Consider the following 10,623-nt stretch of genomic DNA (forward strand, 5'->3'; position numbering starts at 1 on the left):
CATGCATCGATATGCATCTGTTTGCATTGTATTCATTGTTTCTTCCCCCTCTTCTCTCTGATAGACTACAAGACTGACGCCGCTGCTGGTGCCCCGACCGACTACATTGTTGACTACCCTCCTTGCCAGAGCAACCAGGCAAGCCCCCCCCCCCCGGATCACCAGATATCGCCTATTCTCCTCTCTACTGCTTGCATTAGAGTAGTGTAGCATGTTACTACTTTCTGTTAATCCTATCCTAATGCATAGCTTGTCTTTGCTACTACTGTTATTACCTTTACCTGCAATCCTAAATGCTTAGTATAGGATGCTAGTATTCCATCAGTGGCCCTACATTCTTGTCCGTCTGCCTTTGCTATACTATCGGGCCGTGATCACTCGGGAGATGATCACGGGTATATAATTATATACATAATATGTGATACATGTAGTGACTGAAGTCGGGTCGGCTCGTAAAGTACCCGCAAGTGATTCCGATGTGGGGGCTGAAGGGGCAGGTGGTTCAATCCAGGTAGTGGTGGGCCTGGGTTCTTGACGGCCCCCGACTGTTATTTTGTGGCGGAGCGACAGGGCAGGTTGAGACCACCTAGGAGAGAGGTGGGCCTGGCCCTGGTCGGCGTCCGCGGTTACATCAATTAACACACTTAACGAGATCTTGGTATTTGATCTGAGTCTGACCACTAGCCTATACGCACTAACCAACTACGCGGGAACACTTATGGGCACTCGACGTCGTGGTATCAGCCAAAGCCTTCTTGACGTCAGCGACTGAGCGGCGCGCGCCGGATTGGACCTAAGCATGCGCTTGTATTAAGGGGGCTAGGTCTGCTTCCGGCCACGTACGCAACGTGCAGGTGTGCAATGGGCCCAGACCCCTACGCGCATAGGATTTAGACCAGCGTGCTGACCTCTCTGTTGTGCCGAGGTGGGGCTACGACGTGTTGATCTTCCGAGGCCGGGCATGACCCAGAAAAGTGTGTCCGACCAAAGGAGATCGAGTGTGTTGGGAAATGTGGTACACCCCTGCAGGGAAGTTTATCTATTCGAATAGCCGCGCCCCTCGGTAAAAGAACGACCCGGAGTTATACCTTGACCTTATGACAACTAGAACCGGATACTTAATAAAATACACCCTTCCAAGTGCCAGATACAACCCGGTGATCGCTCTCTCACAAGGCCATGAGGAGAGGATCGTCGGGTAGGTTTATGCTATGCGATGATACTTGGTTAACTTACCATCTACTCTCTTCTACTGCTTCAAGACGGAGGCTGCCAGAAGCGTAATCCTCGATAGGACTAGCTATCCACCTCTTATTCTGGCATTCTGCAGTTCAGTCCACAGATACTACCAATTTCATTGATATCAATGCATATGTAGTGTAGATCCTTGCTTGCGAGTACTTTGGATGAGTACTCACGGTTGCTTTACTACTTTTTCTCCCTTTCCCGATTATTGCGATCATATGATGGAGTCCAGTAGCCAGAGGATCCCGAGGATGATTCTACGTGGAGTTCGACTTCCAGGAGTAGTTAGGAGGTCCCAGGCAGGAGGCCTTGCCTTTTCGATCATTGCTACTCCCTCTATCCCAGAATATAAGAACGTTTTTGACACTATGCTAGTGTTAAAAACATTCTTATATTTTGGGACGGAGGGAGTACTTTTGCGCTAGCCATCTCATAGCAACTTGTTTAACCATATGTCTGTACTCGGATATTTTTTGCTTCCGCCAACTCTTGTGTCTTCGAACATTTGTTTTCGAGCCTTCAAGGCCTCTGGCTTGTAATATAAAGCTTGTATTATTTTATTTGTATCTAGAGTTGTGTTGTGATATCTTCCTGTGAGTCCTTGATCTTGATCGTACACATTTGCGTGTATGATTTGTGTACGATTAAATCGAGGGCGTCACAAACCCTCTCTCTAGGTATCACCTTACAGTCTAGACACGCACGCCTATCTTCTCTTCTCGAGAGGATGAAATCAATCTGACTGAGTGTTGGCCACTACTAAAAGTCACCAGATGTGCTTCTCTCTTTCTAAAGAGTGTTAGCTACAATCATGTCGTAGGCTAGAGCAAAGCTTAAGACATCTTCTCCTTGATTCCTGATGCCATAGCCAAAGCCCCCATGTGCCCCTTCAAAACCTGTGCTAGATGTACTCATGTGACCACTGAGGTCTCCTCCTATGAAGAGCTTCTCGCCAATCGGTACACTCCTAACCATGTCTTCCAGGCCTTCCTAGATTCCCAAGGATGTAACAAGCTGGATTTTTTCATAAAGCAGCTATACTATGCTAACCCAAGCCGTGTTACCATTTGCGAAATCACAGTAGCAGTAGTTGACACAAAAAATTACTACAGCACAGCATGGATAAATCTCTCGTCATTCTGAGGTTAAACTGTGGTCAGCATATATATGCAAAACTAGTGCAAACAGAGGAACAAAATGCCAAAACTTCTCTGAATTTGCTATGCATGGAAGTACCTGGACTGGACCTATGGGTGAGTACACAGATACCATACCTTAAGTTTCCAGTTAGGTAGTTGATCCTTTAAATTAGGACGGTACACATTAGCTTGGGAATTAAGACAATTGGACACATATGATCTTCAATTCATTACTTAGTTTCAATTATCAGGCCTCTATATAAAGAATCAAAGAGGACCCTCTATGAGATATTAATCAAGTAGAAATAAACCAAAGAAGACATTAACAGTCATTCCTCTTCACATTCCTACATATGGACGTCGTAGTTCTCTTGACAACAGTTAAAATTATCTTGAATCCATTTGCTCAAACGAAATACAGGAAGGACGAGACATGGGTTGATTTAGTCTATTGTTAAGATGTGAATATTCAAAATAGACAGAAAATAGAAGGGGTTATTACAGGGCCAAAGCACAATGTACACCTGGGAATGGAGATGCAGAGAATGGTGATGTAAGGGCCACAAAGCTTGTGTTCAGAGAGCTCTATGGCCATCCTGAAGTGCCCATTGCAGTTCCTGAAGAAGGTACTACAGTGCTGTTCAATAGATCCCCACGATCACAGGCATTTGGATTATTACAGGGCCAAAGAAGAATGTTAGCCATCAACGCTGCTCACTGCTGTCACAACCTCTCAGAGCTGTTACTCACAGCCGTTGCCGTTGCACATTTCTGTCTCTCCAAGATTTACTGGAATGGTTGGAGGCCAAGTTATAATCTGAATATGAACCTCAAAAGTCAAGTTCTTGGTCATCAGGGTTCTGAATTTCTACATAAGTCATTTGTGTAGCCTTTTGAACAACACCAATAAAAACATTTCTCAAAGACATCAATCAAGGGAGAAACAAATGAACATTTGTACGATTTGCAGGGCATCCAAATGCCACTAGCTGCTCACCAAAATATCCTCCAACTTTTGAGGATAAGATACAATGCCTGTGCATAACTTATCAACAAGTATAGCAGAAGCCAAACTGCCTAATTCATATCCAGCTTTAAACATTGTATTCAGAATCAGCAGTGCGTCATCCATTCGCTCGGATTTGCTAAGAGACTCCAGCAAAGAATTGAACGTCTGTTCCCGAGGTTTCAGATTGTTCTTCAACATGCTAGCCAACCATGCCATACCATCATCAGCCCGCCTGACCTTACAGAACCCATTGATGACACTATCATTGCTACGTTCCAACGGTTCCAAGCCCTTAGCCTGCATCAAGGTAAGTAATTCAACAGCATGATCGACCTGCCCTTCCTTGCACAAGGTGTCAATGAGTGGTGTGAAGGTCTGCACACTTGGCTCCAAACCAGATGAGAGTAGCCGCTGATACATCCCTATCGCCTCAGCCAACCTACCAACCTTGCATAGGCCCTGAATCAACGTGTTATAAGTGATCACATCATGTTCAATCCCTTTTGTAACCATTCCCTCAAACACCCCAACTGCTTCGTCCACCCTCCTATGAACACAAAACCCTTTGGCGATAATGTTACAGCTAACTGTGCTCTCCTTGAATCCCTTGTCAAGCATTTCTTCATGCACCTTGAGAGCCATCCCAAAATCACCAGCTTCACAGTAGTAATCGAGAAAAGAGCAATATGCATACTCACTGGGCTGTATACCTTTGTCCACCATCTCATCCCACATCTGCCGCGCATCGGCAATGTGGCCCATTTTACATAAACCAGTGAGTGCTGTGTTGTAAGTGACTACATCTATGGCATAACCACGCAGCTTGATCTCACTGAAGACACGAAGGGCCTCGCCACCCATCCCATGCGCAAAGAGCCCATGTATGACACGCTGGTAGACAAACGTAGCTGGAGGACATCCCGCAGAGATCATGAGGTGGAGCGTCTCAGACACCTTTGCGAAGTTGCCGATGGCCACAAAGGACGTGACAAGGTCGGCGGCAGCAGCAGATGAGGGAGGGGAGCCACGTCGTGCAGCATCTCGGAGGAGGCGGAGGCCGTCGAGCGGGCGGCAGTCGGCTGCACAGGCGCGCACGAGGCAGGCGACGGTGCCCGCGTTGCCTGGGAAGGCAGGGGAGGAGGAGAAGGTGGAAAAGAGGCGGAAGACGAGGTCGGGACGCGCGGCCCGGAGAGCGGCACGGGATGCCGCGTTGAGTGCGGGCAGGGAAGGGTGGAGGCCGAGGTGGGAGGCTAGCAGCGCGGCGGCATCGGCTGCGAGATGTGGCTGGAGGCTGAGGAGGAAGGCGTCGATCCCGGGGAGGTGAGGCGAAGGGGCAGGGGCGTCAGCGGGGGCGGGAAGGTGGGAGGCGAGGAAGAGGAGAAAACGGAGCGAGGGTTCAGGGGAGGGGAGGAGGCGGGAGAGGGTTTGGCGGACGCAGCTCGGCTCGAAGAGCAGTTGGCATGGGACGAGCGACAGGAGGCGGGGCTCGAAGCGCGGGGCGCGGAGCACGGCGGCTGCCGCGCGGGAGGCGGCGTCAGAGACGGCGGTCGGTACCGGGGCGAGCTCGGAGGCGGAGCTGGAGCAGATGTGTCTGACGGAGGCGAAGCGGCGCGGAAGCGGGGACATGGTGGTGATCCGTGGCGAGCGGCGGCGGCGGCGTCGACGGGAGGAGAATGTGATGCTGTCGTGAGCCGCACGGGGACCGGGGGTGGTCAGATTTGGTGGCGATGCGGCTCGCGAGGTTTTGACTTGGATTTGCCCTACGGCCCATGGGCCATGAGGCCCACGTGTGCTTTAAGTTAAAAGCCATGATCTTCTCTCTCTCTCTATCGCTTTTCGTAAAGTTATTATCCAAACCTCACAGAAACCCTAACTAAACGAGGGCGACGCGTCGATGGCCGGGTACCGCAGCCGAAGCCGCAGCTACAGCCCACGCAGGCGGTACAGCCGCAGTCCTCCCCGCTACAGGCACTACGACGACCCGCGTGACCGTTACCGCGGCGGCGGCGGCGGGCCCCGCCGCGGGTACGACCGACCGTCGGCGCCCACCGGCCTCCTGGTCCGCAACATTTCACTCACCGCCAGGTGCCTTCCCCTCCCCCCTCCCAGCCATAACTCTGGGGAGAAGAAGCATGTCTTTGAATCTGTATATCATTACATAGTTACTGCATGCAATTACTCCCTCGGTTTTAAAATAAGTGTCTCAAGTTTGTACTAACTCTAGTACAAAATTGTACTAAGGTTGAGACACTTATTTTGGGACAGAGGGAGTACATCATATCGATGATTGGGTTTGGTTGTTGATTCTATTCAGTCTTATGTATTACTCTCTCCGTCCCAAAATAAGTGTCTTGACTTTGTACTAACTCTAGTAGGAAGTTGTACTAAGGTTGAGACACTTATTTTGGGACGGAGGGAGTACTTGATTAATTCTATGCATGCTTGTTTTCAAAGCGTAATTGTGGTACATATGGAATGATGTGTTGCTTGGTTTATATAGTACATGTCCTTGATGAGGGTAATGTACATCATATCAAGAAGTCATCAATGTCGCCATCACTTGTTCGAACACTTGACACAACATTATAGTACATGTCCTTGATGACGGTAATCTACTTTGCTGGGACTTTGTGTTTCTCCAAGGCCCACCACATGACATTCCGTGGTATCTTTTCATAGGCCTTCCCCAAGTCAATGAACACTATATGCAGGTCCTTTGTTTGCTCCCTGTATCTCTCCATAAGTTGTCGTACCAAGAAAATGGCTTCCATGGTCGACCTCACAGGCATGAAACCAAACTGATTTTTGGTTATGCTTGTCATTCTTCTTAAGTGGTGCTCAATGACTCTCTCCCATAGCTTCATTGTATGGCCCATCAGCTTAATTCCACGGTAATTAGTACAACTGAACATCCCCCTTGTTCTTGAAGATTGGTTCGATGGTACAAGAGGGATGTTTAGAGTTGTACTAATTACCATGGAATTAAGTTGATGGGTCATACAATGAAGCTATGGGAGAGAGTCATTGAGCACCGCTTAAGAAGAATGACAAGTGTGACCAAAACATTGATTCCACGGTAAAAAATCAAGAATCCTGGGGCTTTTGATCAGACGGTGGGGAATTTAGATGAGACGTCATTAATTCCCATCTAGATGAGAATTAGCAAATCCATATTCTAATATCATAATTACTGATTTATGAACTGTACAGGTGATCCTATTGTTGCTTATGTGTCCGAGATCAATTAGATTTGAACTTTGGATATTTTCATGTGGATGTGACCTTTCACAGTTGAGATCTTATGGCTTGACGAGCCAAGATCATTTTTTTCATTATAACTGCCCCCATTTGCATAAATAGCCAAATGTATTAAAAACAGGAATAGACACAATACTAAATTATTTTTGTGTGTGTTTTGGGATGGCCATCATATCTTGTTTTCACATTTGCTACTGCCCCAGTCAAAGCTTATCAGTAGTCTCTGTAATTGTCATTTGTATATACAATGCACTACAGATGTATGGTGTTTTCTGTCTTTTTCTGTGTGTGGATGAATTGCACCTTAGCTAACCGATTATGTTCCGCCGCCTTTGTTTTTTTTCATCTTTTGCAGGCTAGAAGACATCCGTGGTCCATTCGAGCAATTTGGCCCTATAAAGGATGTGTACCTTCCGAGAAATTTCCACACAAAGTAATTTTTATGCTTATATTACATTTGAAGATCAGTTCATGTCATACACATAGTCATGATTGATTATTGAACATTATGAAAGAAGTATATGAATTAAGTGATATGCTGAATAATTTGTGTAATGCAACTGATATGTTATGCAGCTTGATTGATAATCTGTGAACAGCAATCCTAGATTTCGTACTGCTGTTATTCATGTGAATACAAGGGATGTCGCAATCTCAATGGACTTGAGTTTTCAAAAGAAATAATATTTTTAGCAAGCCCTTTGTGATGTCATGGCATAGCATATTGTGATTAACCCTCTAATTACATTCATTTGCATAAGCTGCCAGTTAATTTGCTGAATTTAACCAAATTAGGATTATTTAACAATTCTTCTCAACAGCAGTGTTGGTGAGCACTTGTTGCATATTCTCTTTCACTGGCAAATAATGTCTTCTGTATTTAGTCTTAACGAATTGCGCATTTGTCAATGTTGTTGGAATGAGAACAAACTGTTGCCGTAAAATTTATTTTAACTGTTGATTTTTTGTTGTTGAATATTGATCATTCGTAATATTGGTATATATTTTCCAGGAAGTGTTTTTTGTTGTTGTTGAATAACAAGTAGTTTCTTGATCATTGGTCAAATTGATATATATTTCCAGGGAATTACGTGGTTTTGGGTTTGTGAAATTCCGCCACCCTGAGGACGCTGCATATGCCAAGCAAGAAATGAATCATCAAGTTATTTGCGGTCGAGAGATTACAATAGTTTTTGCCGAGGAGAATAGAAAAACCCCACAAGAAATGCGCTTCAGAACAAGATCAAGGTAGATATGTACTGTTTTTTACTTAGGCATTAGGTAGGGTAGTAAATATCAAATCTGAAATAACCAAAGGATATATTTTTGCCTCTGCTGATATAGTGGTAGGCATATGGATGGAAACTACAGAAGAAGGCAGTCGCTGTCAAGATCCCCAAGGTCTCGTTACCCCTGTAAGTATAAAGCAGTTCATTGAATTCATATCTTATAGGCTTTCATCTGATTTTTAAATATTATCTCTTTACTCACAGCTTATTCACCCGAACCTTCTCCAGTTAGACGGCACTCCAGGTTTGATCTGGATGCTCTTCGAAATATAGATATGATTAACATGTTAACTTTCTTCAGTTTGATTTATACTGCACTGGCTACAGTATTCCAGAACTCTAATATTTGCGTAGAGCTAGCTTTGTTTATTATAAAGAATATGTTCACCATCAGCCCTGCCCTGCTGAGACAAGATGGAAGGAAGTATATATGAAACCAATACAATCTACTTCACCTTGTCTTGAATTTTGTTGGTTGAATGTTGTTAAACCTTTCATTGGTATTGTGATTAGTATAGCCTCTTTAACTTAAGATTAAGGCTGCGTTTGGCAATTTGCATTGAGGTGGAATATGATAATCCATCTTTTCAACCAGCTTTTGTCTGTTTTTCCGTTTGGCTACCCGACTTGCTCCTGCTTTCGTGCCTATTTTTCACAGCAGATCATAAATTAAGTTCAGCGCTTAGCTTAACTATAATAGCTTATAGAGTTTATAATCTCCTAAACATACCTATTGCATCCCCCCTGCCCACCCTGTCAATGATCTAGAAATGCAATCAGGTAAAATGGATAATGGTCCATTCTTTTTAACTTTCTTTGGTTCATTAACCAACAAGTTGTTATTTCATCATTGAAACGTAAATCAGCTTCCAAAATTCTTGTTTAAAGTGTTCTATCCTCGAAATTTTCATCTTGAATTGATTGCTAAATATCCTAGCTTATATGGTTTGTTATTTTCATTTCCGTTTTCCTTAGTTCGTTAGTCAGGCTAGGAGGAAAGTAACTTCCAAGAAGTTTACTATTAATGATTGTGCATCTTATGTGGATTTTTCTGAATCCATTTTTAGCTTGTAAATCATAGTAAAGATAACAAGAAAATGAGCAAAGGAGCTTTCCTGATCATTTGTATGCTCATGCCAAGCCCTGACGTCCTTGATTAATCTCTAACATTAGCAACATGGTTTTTGTCGACTATTTGGTGATTGTTGATTAATTTGTATTATCTATTTTCTGTTCTTGAAGTAAGGCTATTAAGTTGTGCTCTGAAACATGTTGCCTTGGTTTTGTATATTATCCAGTCATCAAAGAATGTAGAGTCTAAAAGCCCAAAAGATAATCATGATGTTTGGCGAATAAAGACCAAAGTGACAGTATTATGACCTCCAGAGTTGGAGCATGTGAAAGCTATACAGTTAAAGATAAAGTGGTACTAGCACTCAAGAGTGTAGAGATAATCTTGGCTAAGAAACCTGAGGGAAACAGTTATTTGTCAAGTGAACTGATGCTGTTGAGCTAGCAGTCGCAACACCTTAGTGCATTGCACGTTATATTTGGGGATCAAAGTGGGTAACCAATTTTGTGATGGAGCAGGTAACATTGATATCTCACTTTTCAATTCACTTGGCTTGGCAATAGGCATGACCAGCCAGTTGTGATGTTGCCATGCCGCATTAGCTGCTGTAGATAAGTTTGCAGTTCTCTAATTTAGTTTGCTCATGATGATACTTTCTTGTTCTTGTACTTGTCAGTTACCATATGTTTTTTGGTGTGTTGCTCCTTGCATACTGTCAATTTGTTTGGTGCTAAGGTCAAATCTTTGATTGTTTGCAGGGACAGAGATAATTATTCTCCTAGGGATTCATACTCTCCACATACTCGGGACAAGAGGCAGCACATATCAGATGGTCGATCGCCTAGCCTAGATGGACATGAGCGTAGGATATCACCATCCAATAACGGACATGGTCCACCAGTTGACAGGAGGAGCCCAACCTTATCTCTCTCGCCTAAAGGTTCATTCTGTCAATGTTCCTCTTATTAATTCTCTTCTACTGTAATTAACTAATTATATGTTGATGTGTAGTTTCCTTCATATGCAGGCTGAGATGAATTTCAGTTCTACAATCCGTGACTGGGTGGTGAGAGCAGAGAACAATGCCTTCTTTCCTACTATGTTTTCTAGAATAGGTCGGTAGTTTTTGTAGTGAACAGACTTGTGTTCAAAAGCCAGTTGTTGAGTGTTGACACGTTTTATCAGTACTGTTTGTGATATATTGTGGGATCCGTTGAAGTCTATGATCAACTGGTACTTTGTGTGTTTTACGCTATATTTTGGTTCTGCTTGTGCTTGCAAGAGCATCATATTCTCTAGGTCGGAGTTAACCACATTTGTTTATTTCAAGTCTAAGGGCCTTTTTTATTGAAAGGATTTCCGTTGAATTTTGGAGAATTGAAATCCTTGGGAAAATTTCCTATGCCGGTCTGTTTGATTTGTAGGATTAGATTTCTTTACACGCCGGCTACCTCCTGAGTCACTTCGTTGTTGTTGACGTACTCGAACATTGGTGCTTGACACGCTGGATCTGACGGTCGATGTAGCGTTGACAGAACCTCAACTCCATTGACTCCGACTCGAGTACTTGGTTAAGACGCCCGCGGATGACTTCGATCCCGTCGTGCTCCT

At 44.3% G+C, this 10,623-nt stretch overlaps 2 protein-coding genes across 4 annotated transcripts; one reads left to right on the forward strand and one right to left on the reverse strand.

Moving 5' to 3' along the window:
* Nucleotides 1-2,704: 2,704 nt before the first annotated feature.
* LOC119285688 (pentatricopeptide repeat-containing protein At5g18950-like) lies at nt 2,705-5,147 on the reverse strand. The gene has a single exon (XM_037565022.1). It carries the CDS (start codon nt 5,017-5,019, stop codon nt 3,370-3,372), a length of 1,650 nt encoding a protein of 549 aa, XP_037420919.1. The 5' UTR covers nt 5,020-5,147; the 3' UTR covers nt 2,705-3,369.
* Nucleotides 5,148-5,231: 84 nt separating this feature from the next.
* LOC119285689 (serine/arginine-rich SC35-like splicing factor SCL28) lies at nt 5,232-10,269 on the forward strand. Of its 3 annotated transcripts, none has more exons than XR_005139682.1 (7): nt 5,232-5,478; nt 7,007-7,084; nt 7,735-7,899; nt 7,996-8,066; nt 8,145-8,184; nt 9,239-9,530; nt 9,771-9,900. XR_005139682.1 is itself a non-coding variant. In XM_037565023.1 (7 exons), the coding sequence occupies exons 1-7, from the start codon at nt 5,288-5,290 to the stop codon at nt 10,047-10,049; spliced, it is 753 nt and encodes a 250-aa protein (XP_037420920.1). In that variant the 5' UTR covers nt 5,232-5,287; the 3' UTR covers nt 10,050-10,269. The 3 variants fall into 3 exon arrangements, 2 of the variants coding, with proteins under 2 accessions (XP_037420920.1, XP_037420921.1); XM_037565023.1 differs by lacking the exon at nt 9,239-9,530 and adding an exon at nt 10,024-10,269 and having other exon boundaries at nt 9,771-9,952; XM_037565024.1 differs by lacking the exon at nt 9,239-9,530 and adding an exon at nt 10,040-10,269 and having other exon boundaries at nt 9,771-9,952.
* Nucleotides 10,270-10,623: the final 354 nt, after the last annotated feature.

The sequence above is a fragment of the Triticum dicoccoides genome, chromosome 4A (genome assembly GCF_002162155.2).
Source record: "Triticum dicoccoides isolate Atlit2015 ecotype Zavitan chromosome 4A, WEW_v2.0, whole genome shotgun sequence".
NCBI lineage: Eukaryota > Viridiplantae > Streptophyta > Magnoliopsida > Poales > Poaceae > Triticum > Triticum dicoccoides.

Excerpts from the sequence above, each read along its gene's own strand:
- LOC119285688 (XM_037565022.1), bottom strand. The coding sequence starts at position 5,019 with ATGTCCCCGCTTCCGCGCCGCTTCGCCTCCGTCAGACACATCTGCTCC.
- LOC119285689 (XM_037565023.1), top strand. The coding sequence starts at position 5,288 with ATGGCCGGGTACCGCAGCCGAAGCCGCAGCTACAGCCCACGCAGGCGG. Across the intron at positions 7,900-7,995 it reads CGCTTCAGAACAAGATCAAG|TGGTAGGCATATGGATGGAA; the intron begins GTAGATATGTAC and ends CTGCTGATATAG. Across the intron at positions 8,067-8,144 it reads CCCAAGGTCTCGTTACCCCT|CTTATTCACCCGAACCTTCT; the intron begins GTAAGTATAAAG and ends CTTTACTCACAG.